The following is a 17,297-nucleotide window of genomic DNA, read 5'->3' on the forward strand; positions in this document are numbered from 1 at the left end:
AAAAAGCTTTATCATTTGAAGAAGACAAAGGTTTCTTTCTGAATTTTAGTAAAAGGAACCTTTGGGGAGAGTAAGAAAATAATAATTTTTTTTTTTACTTCACCATGTTTCTCTTTTAATTGAATTCAATTTTTTAAAAAATAGCTTATTAATGTCAACATGCTTTAAATGATTAATACCCTATTACATCTAAAAGTAATGTATGACTGCTCGGCTGTCACTCAAACAATTGCTTAGATTTATTATTTATTATTATTTACTGAATTTCTTACTGAGCTAAAGTGATCTGACTGAAGTTGAATAGCTCTCAAAGAGAGGACATCCAGATGAAGGTATATTTTTGTGTGTATTTTCTATTTTGTACTACTGTGTGCAACTCACTTAAAACTTAGAGGCCTTTGGCACACATTTTTAAGGTGACTTCTATCTCAGTGGGATTCGATTGCACAGTGATTTATCAGAAAATGCAGCACTTGGGACTTAAATGTGGGCAAATATTTACTCTTCCCTTTGAATTTTATTAATTCAAGTAAAATATTTTGTCTTTTGGTATCTACCTTCAATAAATATCATCTAGTGAATGAATTTCACATAGTACATATTGCTCAACTTGATCAGGGAACTACTAATAAGGATCCTGTGAGAGCCTTCCTTGGAGAATCAAGCTGCTGATTGGATAAGTACTGCAACATTTTAAGAGACAGCCTTCCTGCAGCACAAGAGTGGTCCATTCTCCTGAGTGGGAATAGGTGTAGACATAAAAACAAACAGTTAAGTATTTTTAAACAGTCTCATTTAAATGTGCTGCTGAGAGAACTCAAGTGCAGAAATAAAAGGGGGAAGAACAATTCTCAGAAAGAAATACAGAGATACTTCTTGGACATGCAGAGCTGCTCTTAGGATTGCGAAAGCGAGCCTGGTGCTCCAAGTGGCAGAAGATGTCAAGAGCAAGAAATTTGTGAATTAGTGGTAAGCAGAAATCCAAGGATAAAGGATGAGGTCATCTGCCTTTTATTTTAGCAAGGTGTTAATCACAGTCTACATCAATTTTTTTTTTTTTTAAAGTATGATACAAACCAGACAGACAAAACCCAAGATAGGATGAAAAGTGGCTGCAGTTCAAAGAGTGGGGGTAATGGCTGCAAGTCAGACTGGTTGTAATGTGGAGTTCCTGAGAAGTTGGTAGTATGGCCACTACTGTTAAATATCTTTATAAACAATCTACATCATGGAACTGAATCCACCTTCAACAAACTTCGGCACCAAAATGGGCAGAGAGGCAGGTACTCCAGCCACCACTCAGGGAGGCAGTGACAGGTTCAATGAGATTTTAAAAAGAACCATGTGAAATTCTCTGTGCGAAGTAATCCCAAGCATCAGTATGGGCTGGGGTCTGGTCATGTCATCCACCTTGAATCCAGTGTACCCAATAATTTTATGCTACACCTGCACTGCTGTGTCCAGATTTGTTTCCTGCAGTTCGAGACAGAGACTGAAAGCAGGCCACCATGGTGTTTAAAGGTTTGGAGAAAATAAATGTTTTAGTGGAAAGAAGGCTCAGATAGTATCTAATCATGTTCTTCTGATACCTGGATGGTGTTAAAGGGAAATCAGAGGTATATTCTTCACAAGGGTGCATGGGGACAGGATGAGAACCAATGGGCATTAGCTTCTCCAGAGGAAATTCCATTCGGACTGAAGAACAAAACTCAGCACTGTGAGAACTGACTATTGGAAGAGGTCGCTCATGAGAAGTGGTAGAAGCTTCTTTGCTGGAAATGTTTGAGATGTTCCTTGACAGGCTCTTGCAATAACCAATAATAAAGTGTAAGAACTTGTTTTTAACAGAAAGTTGCACCAAATGATCTCAAAAGGTCTCGCTTAATCCAGGTCAGCTCTCAGTAAGGAGGCCAGTACAATGGTTACACTAGATCACAATTATTTCGTTGTAAACAATATAACAATTTGGTCTATCATATTCTCTGCTGTTGAAATGTGTGTCCTGCTCGTAGGACTTAGTCTCTCTCAGGCTGCTCACCAGGCTGATTGGTGTGTTCTCTGGGCTATTAAGTATGTGTGGGAATTTCACTGTAACTTCAGTGTCCAATTAAGTTAATTTACAAACATGAAGATATACTTTTTTTTCTTAAGGGTTACTTTTTATCACTTTTTGCCTTACATCAAGCATTTCATTGCAAATCACACTGCTCTTAAGAATGCCTAAGTTGGCAGACTGGATACATACTTAATTTCTTCTATGGACCAGGATGACCTTCTGCATGGGCCCTATTACAGGCAAATCTCTTTCGTAACATCCGCAAGGAAGACAAAGTAAAGTGTCAGTTTTGCGTGGATAAACTGTCTGCCTGGTTTTGAGAAACGTGTCAAAGTAGTAACATCAGACAACAGTGGAATGAGCCAACTTTAAGGGAACAGAGTTCTCACTGTTGTCTTTCTTCAAATTCTCAACATATTGTAGTCCAGTTTTTCACAGCATGAAAAAGGGTTTTAATGTTTACTTCCTACAGCTTCTCTGCTACTTTTCAGTTACAGAAACTGCTTTTTCTTTGAGTAGTTACATTTTGATATGAGGATTGGAATTTTTTTTGCCTCCATTTCAAGGTGATTATAGAATTAGTTTTTATGGACACAATGCTATTTTTAGGGGAGAAAATAGTACAGTGCATGTCAGGGTACCTTTTGCAAGTTATTACACAGCATGACTTGCTTATTCTTCTATATGAGACTTGGAAGATGCCTAGTAAGCTTAAATGGTTAATGCTTGTCCAGGAAATTTCTATGTTAAATCAGGTGGGAATTGAGCATGTTAATCTCTAATATTGAAATCCCTCACTTATTTGTCAGTTCTAATTCTGGGCAAGATGACTCTTGCCAGAAGTATGTTTAGAACTAGCAAGTTTAAATACACTTGCAAGTAGAGAGGACTCTCAAGGGTTTTTGCAAAGTGTTGTTGTATAATTTAGTGTGGGTATCTTCACAGTTTTCATAAAAGTGGTTGCAATTTTCTAGTAATAGCACTTCTTTAAAAGAAAAGCATTTGATTATGCCCAAAATGCTGTGGCTGATTTTCTTTCTACTCCTTTATTTATAAAAGCTAGACTGATACATCTGCATTTTATCCCATCAATGTTTCTCTCCTTACACTATTTACAGGTATTGTATAGGAGCATGCATAAACTATGCTTGGGTAGAAAAAATAAGTGCAGATTTTTAGTCAAAACATTTACAGTTTAAAATAATGGATGGATCTTCTCAACTATAGAAATACAAATTGCCATTATTTACACAACCCTAACTCCTAAAGAAATCTAAATCTCCAGGCTACCTCTTAAAAAAGAAAGGGAAGAAGAAGATGGGAGACTGGGGGAAGGGTGGGAAGCAACTAAATCATAAAGTATTCTGAAAAGATTTTTTAGTCACTGTCACAGGACAGCTTAATTAGGATTTCTCTGAGGGGTGAGTTCCGTGCTGAAGAAATTATACTGGAAGCTTTCTTGCCTGCAACTTGATGGTCAGCCCTTTAAAGGAGAAGTTGGACAATGATGCTTTGAGCACTATGGATAGCAGGGAGGTTTTGGGTAGAGTCAGGGTTACCTGGGAGAAGAGAGTGCTCAGGACTACCTGAAATTTGCGTGAAGATAATCTCATATTATTCTGAGATGTTTCAGAATTGGTGGTGAATTTTGCCTGCATTTACTTTTCAGTATATCAAATGCATAACTTTACTCCTTTATTGTATTTTCTTCTGTACCAGCAAGATAAATCCTAGGAAAAAATAGTCATATCGGTTGTTTGGACAGAATATCACCAGCTGAGTTTCTCCAAATACATTCTGTATGTCTTTTCTTTCCAACAGATCAGAGGTACATTACTTACTTTGTAGTACTTAGGATAAGTTTAAGTATTTTGGGAGGCTTAAGTCATGTAATAGAAATCGAATGCATGAGTCATTGTAGGAGCAAATACATATTTTTTTTCTGTTGGACATACATTTGCCTGCATACACAAAGGGAAGATAGAAATATTAGCAATGTGACTAGCAATGTGCTTTTCTATCCCCACATGACACAGTCACCTGTATACCTCTGTTAAACTTAGATATGTATGGAGCAAAAGAGGTAGGATGTAGTGATACGAAAATGTCTGTCTAGTGACCTTTGGTATGGGGTAGACTTTCCAGCACACTGAAATGCTCCACTACCACTATATTCTTTCCCAAATGCTTTTGAGTTTTTGTTTCCATTGTAGCTGCAAAACTACTGTGCCTTAATTACCTTTATTTGCTTTTTGAAGTGATAAAAAGGGCAAGGCACTATGTCTGCCACTGCATACAGAGGCTGGAACTTGGGAAGCACTGGCATCTACCAGTGTTTCCTTTGGGTGGGATTTGGTGTCAAATTTGAGACTAAAAAGTTTTCATATCCACCCTTGCTTGTTGCAGGATGAAGAGGGTGTATGGTGTTAAAGCTAGAACTCCTGCTTATGTTATAAAAGTTATGACAGAGTTCACTGGTGTTTCTGCATAAACACCGTTAACTACTTTAGTGATCCTAACAAGAATTTTGATGTAAATATAACTGAAAAAGCACTGGTGTTATCATAGGCAGTTGGTATGACACATGAACACCCAGATGTATATTCCAAAGCTTTGTCAGATATGTCTTAATAACATTATTTTAATTTTTTTCCATCTGTGTAAAGTACTATTTTCACATTACAGCCTTTGTTAGGATTTGAAAGCTCTTAATATTCATATGTTGAATAATTCCTGAGAAAATCTGTTCAACACTTGAACCTTAACTGGAACATTTAGTACTTTCTTGAAATCTCTCTTTGCAAATTGTTTGTTTCTTTGGATGCAAAGGGCAGTAGAAAGGCTTATAAAAATCTAGTAGCATTTGTGCTCTTATGCTGAGAACATAATTCCCCCCCTACACACACACTTGTTGAGTGCAGAAGGGAACTCTGGTGACATCTGTTCAGCTGAGCGAGTGTGCGCAGAGCGCGGTGCCAGCCGAGTCACTGAGGGAGCCTTTGTGGAGCTGGAGAGGTGCAGACCTTGGGGCAGGGAAATGTGGCTTTGTGCAGAGCCTGAGCACAGCTGCCAGAGAGGAGACAAACACCACTGCCCAACTGCAAGGAGGAAATACTTCAGCAACAAAAAAACCTGTCATTTGGGGAAATAATATTGTATTCGATATCCCCTCCTGAATAAATTCAAAGGCTGAATACTATTAATTATTTTTACTTTTTAAGAACTATTTTGGAACTATGAATAAGAAATTATACAAGTGTAAAGTGGTTTTTGTTATGTGACATTTTATTCTGGAAACTGACTTATTTAAAAACTACTCAAGCATGCAAGTGTTTTTAATTAGGAGTGATGTGTTCCTATCCTCTGGTGTTCTTAAAAGAATATTTCACCCTGTGTTTTGTGTTTTCTCTCTTCAAACCTGACTCTTGCTTTTCTGTAAAAGGTTTGAGTTGCCTGCTTTGGCATTAGAGTGATGGGTAGAATTGTGTGAACATTTTTGGACAGTGGTGCTCCTTACAGTGCAGTATCTGTGGATCTGTTATACCTGATACCAGGGTCGGACAAAGCAGATGACTGAGGGTGCCCAGGGTGGCCCAGAGGATAGTTTTTCATTCATAGCCCTGTTCATTCATTCAGGTATTGTACTGGAATCTCACAGGAGCTGCCAAACACTGCCTGCCAGACACCTTGTGCCAGTGTCTTTTCTGTTGTAATTTTCTTTATAGATTTGATTGTGTACAACCAAATACTCTGGCTTTTGGTCTTTGATATTCCACTTACTGTGGAATGTTTGGATATTTGTTCAGTGATAGCTTTCTAAATGATAAGCATCTTTTTCCGTGGAAATTGACACGGTTAACAATTCTATTGTCTGATGTTTTTGAAAGGATTGCCAGTGAAACAAGAATATGCAGGTGTCTTTATATGCTTTCTATGTTCCTTGATATTGTGCTTTGTGAAGTGGGCTGGTTAACTGAAGCACAGAGAAGTTCTCTGAAGATGACCCCACACCCAGCTGTTGTGTGGATCCTTCTAGCCAGAAATGAATGTCACTGTAAGATTTTATTATATTGTTGAGAAGACAAGTGATAGGAATCAGAAACAGGCAGCTGTGTCTAGTTCCAAAATGCATTCCTTTATTGCTGGGATCCTGACCATTGTCATTCTAGTAGATGTGGATATAGTTTTCTTCAGCATAAGTGTACCAGTTTGGCCAAATTTAGAAATATATCCTCTGAGAGAAGGCACAACCACCCCTCCCCCACCAGGTTCAGGAAAAAATAAATTTTCCTCGAAGGAAAGTGAATAAGATAAAACTTATTTATTTAACAAACACATGGGAAAGGAAAATAATGTTAAATGGTAAAATCTTTTGCTGTGGAGGAAAAACCTGGGAAAGTGTTAGAGTCCTCCCTTTGGTCTCCTCGGAGCTGGGGCTTGGCCCAGGGCCAGGCCCTCTGTGCCCGGTGCAAAGTCCTCCCGATGTGCTCTGATGTTACAACAATCAGGCAGTCCAGTAGAAAAGGGAGAAAATCCGAAATTCCAGGGAAGGAAAAATTCAACTCTCAGTCTCTCTCCGGAGAACAGAGCAGCTGAACCACTGGCCAGAAAAACTGTTCTGGGCGCAGCAAGCCGGGTGCTTCCTCCCTCCCCTGCCGCAGTGGGGAAAACCAATTGCTATCTGTGTGTGACCTTGAGCAAGCTGCAAACTGCTTTGCAAAAGTTTTGCTCAGGTTTTTCCTTCCCCCTCTCAGGCTCAGTTTAGAGGCATAGAAAGGCACAGGAATTAATTTCTGGGCATAGGCAGCGATATGGGATACACATCATAAGGTCACCCCAAGACAATAAGGCAAGCCATAGTTAAGAATGGCGAGCAAATTTACTACTACTGTCTTTCTGAGACAGACAATGTGTTTCTAAAACAACTTAAAATGCAATTGGACTGCTATATCATAAAAATATGAGGTCTTCAACAGGTATCCTTTATCCATTTTTTAATTGTTTTGATTATTCGTGAATTAAGACTTTCTACTTTTACTACAATAATGAAGACCTTACTATGCTGTAACATCAGTAGGTACTATAATTTTTTTTTCGCAACTTACTAAAATTTAACTTTGTTAAATATTGTAATAAGACAGTTGTACTTGATAAGTATTGAAATCAGGCATTCCAAAAATTTCTGTGAAAGTTCAGGTATTTCAAGGAGGGAAAGAAATTCATAATAATTATGTATACAGGCCAATTAGGATTGCTGTTGAAGGAATGGAGAAGGAAACATTGTTATGTCATTGCAGTGGGGTGTAGTTGAAACTTCTTTCCACAATGAGTTTAGCTACTTTTAGAAAAGAATTATTTTGGGTTTGTAGAATAGCCTTTGGGTGTAAAAGAATTCAGATTTCTTCTGCACTATATGTAGCAACTGATTTTCTTTTACTGCTCTATGTTGCACCTCTGTGAATATATTCAATTACTTGAGAAAATATTTTTTTTTAAAAACAACTCCTTGGAGGAATTAAGATGAAAACCACAATATGTTTGGTAATACATTCTCTCTTTCCCAAATGTATATTACAAATACTTTTGGAGAATAATTACTAGAGCTATTTTGCTGTTTTTTACTGATTGCTGATAATCTTCCTGCCCTGTCTCCCTTGGCAGGCCCCTCTGGGATTAGTACGGAAAGGTTCCCTGCCACTCAGTGACACTGCTTCCGTGAACTCCTCTCTGCGCAGGATGAAGCGCAAGGCACCCTCACCACCCTCTAAAGCACCAGAAGATCAAAGTGAAAGCAGTAATGAGCCTGGTAATCTTTTTATGCTGTTTAATTGGAAGGCAACTGAAAGTATAGCTGGCTAAACATTAAAGTAAGCCACCTTATGAGATAAGAACCTCAAGTGAGCAACCACAAAACTGCAGATGCAAAGTACATTTATTTTTGTTACCTCACCAACTGGGGAAGCCTCGAAGCAGCACCCGAGCAGAGGCACCCAAGTGGGAACACAGACACCGAAGAGCTCGGTCCATGCCAGAGGATTGCCAAACCTGCTCCCTTCCCTCTATGTCAGGGATTCACCCAGATGTATTTACCACAGTGCTTTGATCTTTCCCACAGCAGGGCAGGAATCTCCAGCATGTTCCATAAGATGCCTTGTAAGTCTATCACAGGCCTGTGTTATCTGAACACAGGTGTTCCACTTGTCAAACACACAAGATTAAACAGCAATTAATATCGTATATGTGGGATTTTGCACCCCTACTGCAAGTCACTTGAGCGTGTTTACAATCCTCCTCACCAATCTTCTGTTATTTTCCCTCAAGTGTGAGAAAAAGAGGTATTTAGAACATGCAGATCAGAAAGCACAATACCAAATTAATTATAGCTAGGTTAGGTATAGAATTGTGTTTATGTTACTCAGGTGGACTGCTTAGGGTGGGGAGAAAAGATTAGCTTCTCTGGATCAGAGAGAGTATAATAGCAAATGGACTTGCTAGAAGAATCTGGGAGAAAGTTCAATATTGTTTTTTTGTAATTCTTCTGTTTGATCAAAAATTCAGTTTTCTGGTTCAAAAATGCCTAAGAGTTGAGATTAAAATATCTGGAAAATGTGACAGTGAGCACTAGTTGCTTCAGAGGAGTTTCTTGAAGAAATCACTAGTCTGTATGACCACAATCTAACATTTTATCTAGAACTTTTGTTGGTGCAAAAATTGAGAGGTGGTAAGGTTGTTGCTTCACTTTTTGCAGTAACAGAGTCGACAGAATCAGCCTCCACTAAAGTGGAAGGAAGAGCCACTGAAATGCAGCCTGAAACAGGTTGGTTCTTTTTACAAAAGTATTGATAAAATCTACTTAGTAGCAAGCTATGGTAATTCATAGCAATAAATTACTATACTATAGATGTGTCATAAGTATAGAATTAATTTTAATGCTTCAGATCAATTAAGTTTTCCTTTGAAGTAAAAATATGCCATTCTAAAATAAAGATATTTTACCCTTAATGTCTACAAAAAACAAATACAATATATTTTGTGTTGGTATCTGTGCTTTACATTCAATAAACTAAACATTATCCCGGTTTTCCCTCTTTCCTCACAAGTTATAGAGAAGAACTATCCAGAATTTCTGTGATTTTTTTTTTTTTTGTACCTCATAACAAGCTTTTCAAAAGCTAAAGCCCAGTGTTGTTTTTAGAACCCTGCCTTGTGCTGCCCTTGACCTGCATAACATAGGGGCAGGAGCAAATCTGTGCCTGCCTTTTGGTTGGCATCTGAACAGCCTTGAAAACATAAGTTGTAAATCTAAACTGAATGCATAAATAGTTGTTTATATATTAAATTATTTGTTGGGTGTTATGGGAAAAATGTGATACATGAAAGTATAGCTGTTTAAAATACAATTATTTAGCTGCTGAACATAATCCTTTTTTTGATTTATGCAGTTTGTACTGTTAAGTACTGTTGTTTGTAAGCACCAGACTGTAGGGTTCAGTTACAAGATACAACATCTAGAAGTCTTCTAAAATTTGCAAAAGCTTTTAGAATAATCAGTGCCAGTGCAATCTGAAAAAATAACTCTTCAATGCATTTCATAAGAATGAAGTATATAAATGCTAAGCCTGTGGAGTGCCACTGTCATTATATGAGGCTAAACAGTTACTGTGCTAGTTGACAGGAATTTTTAAGTAGTTTTCCGGCTGTTTTATTCAGGATGCCAGTCAAATTGGTTGGAGTGGTAAAACACAAATGTACCACAAGAGTTGAAAAAGTCATCTGCTAGGATGGTAGGTCGCTGGCAAAGGGGGAAAAATAAAAAATCAGTAATCAGTAAACTTGGGCTTGGTTTGTGTTTAGGGCAATTTATGTAAATTATTGGAAAAGACACTAAGTAGAAGCAATACATAATGTAATAAACGGGAGTATGAACCTGTACTGTGGAGTCCAAGGTTAAAGATCTAACAAAGCTGTAACCTTTCCTTGTCCTAGCTGTTGTAGCAGATGAAAGAGAATAATCAGTTCTGAGTGAGTGGCTTGTTTTTTAGTACTGAATTTTGTGTGTTGAAAACTGTCTTATCTACATGCAATGGGTCTAAGATGAGCGAGGTTATCATACTGGGATTTTAAATCAAGTTTTTCTTGTTTTCTTGTACTTGTTTTTATCTTAAAGTTGTTGATCTGTGCTATAATTTTTGCCTTTCCCATCACTGTAACGTCCAAGCGCTGTGTAGGTAAACAGCCCTGAACTTCAAAGAAATGGCTTGTTTGTTTTTCGATAAATTTAGAAACTTCTGATTGAGGCATTTGAGTTCTGTAATTAAATACTTTAATTTAAGCTGTAATGGAAAGAAATAGAGAAAAGTAATCACCTTCACTGGGCTTAGGGCAGTCTATATTGAGTCCTTGGATTTACCTCTTCAGTTAGTGACAATCTTCAATCTCTAGTTCTCGTGTCTTCATGCAGTGTCCTTTGCTGAAGACTTGATGTAGTGCAGTTTTTTAAAATGTACATACAAGTCACATAGCACAGCTTCATTGCCTCTTTTTTTTCCTCATGGGATACTGCTGCTCTCTGGTGGCATCTCTGAAACTGTCATGAGGCCTGTGTATAAAGGGTCCTTTCAGCAAAGCCTGTCGTGCTGTGAGAACCAATATTAACCTGCAGCAAAATCAGATGCAGTACACTTGTCCTATTCCTAGTCTGAAAATTACCACATTTGGCAACTGTTTTAAATGGATGGAATAGTTCAGTATATCTTTAATTGCAAAGTGGGACATAATTTTAACTCTACAAAACCCCCAGAGTTCCGTCCATTTGGTTTAATACTGCTTTGATTGTTGGGCATCTGGGAAGCATTGTGAGTTTTTGTCCAGCTATGACTGGCATTCCATAGTAGTTCTGTTATGCAGTGCTACTTCAGCAAATGAGCAAAATAACCTAAGCTGCAAGTACAGCATTACCTTTTGCCCTAGAATGAACCACTGCAAGTATTCAATTTGGTGTCTGTTAACTATGCTCTACTTAGACACATACACATTGAGTGGAGCTTTATAGTATGGAATAGGCAGCATTTCTCTTGTGAAATGACAGTTTTCCCATGGTGTAAAAACAGTCTTACTTTGACAAAAGTAGTTTGAAGGCACACATCTACTAGAATAAGCATTGACAAAGAATTAATGTGAACATTTAGGATCATAAGCAGCAATTCACTTTATCAATTATGATTTTTGTTCACCTTCCCAAAATTTAATTAATGCTTAGTCTTTATTTTTCTAGGGAAGAGGGTAAAACAGTGTTCAAAACAAATTTTGAAATTAGAGATGTTTAAAAAACTTCCCATCAAACAAATCTATATAATCCTATTGGTTACAGTATTTCTTAAGCACCTTGTTAAGGGCTGTAGAGTCAGGAGCAGATTTTCATGATGTAGTCAGGCTTTTTGGCTCTGGTGCTTATGAGCATAAGAGCTCACAGAGCAGCACCAGCCTGTTCTCTGCTGGGCAAAGGGTATTCTTGCTGCTGAAAGGAGAGTCGCAGTTGGTATGTCAGTCGTCAGGTGTGTGTATATATATCTATTTATATATATCTATCTTCACAGTGGCACACTGTAGATTCTAACAATGTTGATTTAGGGCTACTTAAAACCCAGTGACTAAAGTTCTGAGAGAATAAATTATATGCAGGTAGAAATGCAATTTATGTTACATATGGAACTACAGATAGGGTGTATAAGCAGTAAGGCAACAGTATATAGCCAGTATTGCTGTAAGTTCTTCCTAGCAGTATGTTGCACATAAAAGCTATAGACTGAGGGTTTGGAAACAAATCAGAATCTGACCTGCTCCCCTAGGGAGTTAACTGCATGATGTAAGTGAAGGACGGTTGTTAAATGTTGTTTGTTTTCAAAAGTATTCAGACTTTATTCTGCTACAGCAGTGATGGCCCAGGTCTGGAATGAGACCCAGTAACAGATGAAAACCCACTAGCAAGCAAAGCTGATCTTATGCTGACAAATGAGGTAGAGCATTTTTTTAAGAAGTGTGAGGGCTGTTTTTGTTTGGTATTATCCATTTGTAGGTCTGGTTAGTCCACCCCAATGCTTGGAAGTGTTTCTAGCACAGCAAAGAACAGACTTTGACGTGGCAGGAATGTCAGGAATGTCTCCTACCAACCCAAGCTAAGTTTCCATCCCAGGAGTAGAGATATAATTCAGCCTTTGTTACACTCCTCTCCAGAGGAAAAGCAGCAGAGAAATGACAGCAGTGCCTGGGCATAAAACCGTAACAGCTCCAGAATGCTTCCATTTTTCTTGTCAGAAGTCCTGGCTATTCTTTGTTGTATAATTCAGTATTCAGACTGAAAAATCTGGCTTTGTTCCTGTGGCTGGTAATGGCTCAGGCCCGTGGTGTAATAGGTCTCACCAGTGAAGGAGGCAATGTTCTTGAGAGCCAGTTATGGGCTGTGGGATAGTCTTGACCGGTTTAATGTTTGCTCACATTTTGTTATGCTTTGTTTGTGCATTTTGACATATATATTTAACTTCTCACACATAATGATACTGCCATTACTAAAATGATCTCTATTGTAAACATCAAAGTTTCTGTTCTGTACTGAGCCTTTCTCCAATACGTACATTCTCTTATTACTTTTCTCTAACAGTGTACTTCTCTAGAAGTACTGGAAGCATTGTAGGATACCAACTGCTAAAAAAAAGTTAGTCTAAGTTTTTTGGTTTTTTTTTTTGTTTGCTTTTTTTTTTGTTTTTTGTTTGGTTTTTTTTTTTTTTTGTACTCTGGGATCTGTGACTTTCCAGTATTCCTTACTTTTGCTTTCTTTGTTGACTTTGTTGACTTTTACTCTTGGAAATTTACTGCTACTACTTAGAAAGACTGCAACCTAATTTTCCAAGTGCAAGGCTTGTTCCTAATAGGTATCAGTGCACCCAAATCTGATGGGAGTACCCTGGGCAGGTGTATTTATTAGTTCAACTTCAAGTACACTGATTTATCTTTGTCCTAATCCAGCAACCCAACCTTTTAGTTTAACTATGCTCTGGTTGCAAATGTCAGTATTTTTATGGATTAGCACTTTTCTATGAACTTTATTTTTCTACTGTAACATGAGGCACTGCACAAGACACTTTAATAAACTTAGGATGGTTATGGGAAATTTTTGCTAACAGTGATGAAACTTGTTCAGGCCACAGGCAAAATTGATATTTGGGTCGCTCTTTAGTTCTTTAATATTCCTGCTCTGATATAGAGGAACTGTGCATTTTAAAACCCACTGGAAAGCTAATGGAAGTACAAGAAGTCTGGGTAAAAGAAACTGTCTGCCTCCATGAAATTAGGGGTTATGAGATAGATCAAAATATATTTAACAATCTTAATCCAGTACTTGGGTTAAACATGGAAAGTGTTTTAAAGTAGGTACAGATACAGAACCAGGTGGACAGTAGCATGGTCATGACCATATTCTTGTGTCAGAAGAGAGAATTGAAAACAACTAGAGAATGCTGTGAAGTCTGGATGGATCTCTTTTTATTTTTTTTTTAAATTTACCTGAACTATGAAAAAAGTCAGTTTTCCTTCTTCAAACTACTTAGGCTGCCTTCAGCAGTCCCTTTTTATCTACAACCTGCATTGAGAGCTGTGGTTTGGTTTGGGTTTTGTTGGGTTTGGGGGTATTCTCAATTTTTTTTTCTTTCCTTTGTGAGTGTAGATGTAAGGAGCTCAGAATACAACCTGGAAGGAATTGATGAAAGGGAAGAGATAAGTGTGCAACAGGGAGAGGAAAGTGAAAGTACCAATACCTCTCCCAGGATAGGAGAGGTTGCTGCAGCCTTCAGCTCTGCTGAGATACCACTGGAAAATGACAAAAACGATCCTGCTTCATCAGCTCCCGTTCCTGGCAGTGTTTCTGTAGACAACTCGCAAAGCTTCGAGGAAGAAAAACAAGAAAATATGAGCACAGATGGCAAGTAAGTACGTTTTGTGACAAAGAAAGGAGCATTGGGGAGACAATGGGGGAGGCAAATAAAATGCAGAGTGCTGTTTCATTGTACAAAATAGAGAATTGTGAGAGAGGAATGAGCTTTAATATGCTTAGCTTTCATTGTAGCACTCTTCTGTGCACAGTAATTCATGGAGCTTTTCAGCAGAAATGACAATGAAGTGTTCTGCAGTCTATTCTGTTTAATCTTCCCTTTCCTTACTATTCAAACAGCTGGAGCCCAGAAAAGCTGAACCCAGCTCTAAAATGCCCAGTGTATTTACTAGAGCAGCGTGCTGCAAAAAATTTGGCTTGATTAGGTAAATAAAAATACACAAATTTATTCTTACAGATGGGGAAAAATGGATACATCAGCCATTTCTGGTTTTTTGGGCATGATTCTTATTGCTTGCATATTTGTTTTGGCTTTAATTTTTATTTTTTCTTTTCCTTATGTGTGGTCTTGACCTGTCTCAATCCATTTGCTCTCAGGAAAACAAGTTAATTCAGCTTTTTTTAAAGAATAAACACATTAGTTTCCTTAAGCGCTCTTTTTCCCTTCTGGTGATGCTGTACCTTTGCCCTTCAGCATGTTTGTTAAACTACCTGACTCAGCAGGTTTCCAACATGAGTTAGTGCCTGCTTGAAATAAATGTTGATTGTCCAGAGAAGTCCCATTGTGTTAATGTAATTCACTATTTCTCTGTTCCCTGGGGCAACTAAGCTGGCTACTGTTCCCAAATTAAATTGAAAGAACTATTTCGATTATTGTACTGAAGCCAAAACGTGTGACTGCCCTAGTAGCCAAGAACTTTCAAGGTAGTAAAGAGACGTTTAACTTGTATTTGAAGGGACGTTTTTGTCAGTCCAAAGTCAGATGTGGCTTTGCAAAAATATTTGATACTCTGTCCTGGCAAATATTGTCCCAGTTTTTCCTCTTTGGGGATCTAAAAAATTGTCTTGAATTTGCAAATTATGAGGCCTGTGTTATTGGGCCAGTTTGCCTGATTGTCAAGGGGATGTTTCTGTCCCCTCTCCCCTGTGAATTGGTAGTAACCTTTCATGTTTTATAATCCTGGTGAGAGTCAGCTAGAATGTACTGCATTCTGGTTTTAGAGTTTGGCAATTGCTTCCTCAAATATCATGGGGATTCCAAAATGAGGAGTAGTGTTTCTCTGACATCATATATCTGGAAAACAAGGTAATTTGAATCTTATATATAAGATCCAGTTACTTTGAGAAGTGTTTTCTTTTTTAATCAAACCAGGGATATATGCAAAATATTCCAGTCAAAACCACTAATTTCAATAATGATACTCTGTGGTGTTTTATGGCTTTTGGGTTTGGTGGGTTTTGATTTGATTTTTTTTAAAATTCCTATTAAAAATCTAGTTCAAACTGTTGTTAATAGTTTTAGCTCAGTCCCTCAGCTGTGTTAAAAGGAGTGGAGCTAAGTAAGAGTACAGAGTGCAGGACTGAGCTCTAACTTTCTTCCAACAGTAATTTTGAGAGCATATGCTCTCAAAACCATTTGGTGGTTTATTGGACACTTACAGTATGTTTGGGACTACACAGGCAACATGAGCATGGATGGTTATTGAGAAATGTGTCATTTTAAATGCTTCAATGCAGATGTGTCAGCTCAAGGCACTGATTCTGAAAACTGATACATTTGATGTGGCAAATTAATTGGAATCTTCATAATGCCAGTATTTCTAACTACATAAAATAAAAATATCTTGAACAAAGTTTGAAGTTGTAATAACTTTCTATAAAGAAATTTTAAGTATTTTTGCCTTTTTCATTTACCTTCTGAAGCCAAGGACTTAATATCGCCCCCCACCCTCAAAACGATTACTTTTTTATTCAGCATTTTTGCAGTTCTCTTGTGCCCCATGAAATGAGGGAAATAGATATTGTATGTATTTGCAAGATGTTTAGCATGCAAGTAACATGTTGTGTGTGTTTCTTTTCTGTTCTCAAGGTATTTCTTGAAAGGGACTATTTTGCGAAGTCTGTACTGCTCAGTTTGTGGGTTCATACACAGTGTCTCATGGCAGCTTCCTGTGTATCATGCTAGGGACAAAGTCAGGGACACATTTTAGATGGGGGGGTGTCAGAACACTTTCTATAAAGTGAAAAACCATTGTGGCTTCACTGGAATGGAGTTGTTATTGGAAAGTGGCTTGTTCAAACTGCACGTGTAAACAAAAGGAGGGGGAAAAGAGAAGGGAAGATGGATCATCTGCTTACACAGAAGCAAGTGGAGCTGCATGTCATTTTGGTAAAATACCATGGCAGCATTTCCTCTTGTTTTTTAAAAAAAAGAAATCTATTCTGTTGAGTATTCCAGTGTTTGGCAGAGCAGTTCTGTTTTGTCCATCTGTGTTTGGAGAATATTGCCAGTTCTCTTGCATCGTTCCTTGTGTTTACTGAAATGAATGATACCAGCATATTTAATGTACTGTTGTGCTTTGCAGAGGACTACAGACTAAGATAAGCAGTGAGGATGCTGGATTTCAAACAGACGGGAAGCTTAAAATTTTAGCTCAAAATAAAAATGATGGTGAGTAGTTCCCACTTGTTAATACTTGAAGCTTGAACTTTTCTATTCCTTTGAAGAAATGGCTATACAGTCAATTCTTGAATTGTTATAATGAGATTATTTTCTTTACACCTTCTCTAGCTCTAGTGTATTTTCTTTGAGATGAAGTGGCAAAAATTGGCTGCAGTTTTGGTTTTTTGGGGTTTGTTTTTAATATACTTTTGTTTTAGCAGTAGTCAAAGCTGTCTCATGCTGTTGTAGGATGGTTGGGTGGGACAGTGCTGAGGAGGGGGAAAGCTGAACACAAAAGTAATCCTGCCACGCGGGGTGACATGGCTGCCACACCCCTGTGGGGAAGAAGAAGCCATCAGTTGTTCTTTGCTTATGAAATTAGGGTGAGTTTTCTGCATGAAAATACAAATATTTTTAAGCACAAATAAAAGAAAGTGACACACTGATCTGAAACAAAATGACGACATCCTGTGCATCTAATGGGTCATAAATTTTCCTGTGGATTTAGTGACCTGACTGATTTATTTTACTCTTTTGTGACACTGATTTTCAGATTTATATATTAGGCCTTCTATAGTCTTTTATACTCAGTATACCTCTGTTAATAAATCATAACAACACAAGTCCTGTTTATATGTGATATAAATTTTAACTGCCATTTTATAGCATACATGAAATGAGGATTTTTTTTCCCT

At 37.7% G+C, this 17,297-nt stretch overlaps 1 protein-coding gene across 9 annotated transcripts in view; it reads left to right on the top strand.

Moving 5' to 3' along the window:
- The window catches only part of COBLL1 (cordon-bleu WH2 repeat protein like 1), a 78,426-nt gene that overhangs the window by 52,593 nt on the left and 8,536 nt on the right, over positions 1-17,297 (top strand). For 8 of the 9 annotated variants that reach the window (XM_017735756.1, XM_017735754.1, XM_017735753.1 and 5 more), the window contains 4 exons: positions 7,718-7,862; positions 8,805-8,873; positions 13,776-14,034; positions 16,526-16,611. In XM_017735756.1, coding sequence (XP_017591245.1) covers positions 7,718-7,862; positions 8,805-8,873; positions 13,776-14,034; positions 16,526-16,611 — 559 coding nt within the window. The remainder of the gene's footprint in view (positions 1-7,717; positions 7,863-8,804; positions 8,874-13,775; positions 14,035-16,525; positions 16,612-17,297) is intronic. The other variant, XM_017735750.1, reaches the window with a different exon arrangement.

This window comes from Corvus brachyrhynchos, unplaced genomic scaffold (assembly GCF_000691975.1).
Source record: "Corvus brachyrhynchos isolate BGI_N302 unplaced genomic scaffold, ASM69197v1 scaffold255, whole genome shotgun sequence".
Taxonomy (NCBI): domain Eukaryota; kingdom Metazoa; phylum Chordata; class Aves; order Passeriformes; family Corvidae; genus Corvus; species Corvus brachyrhynchos.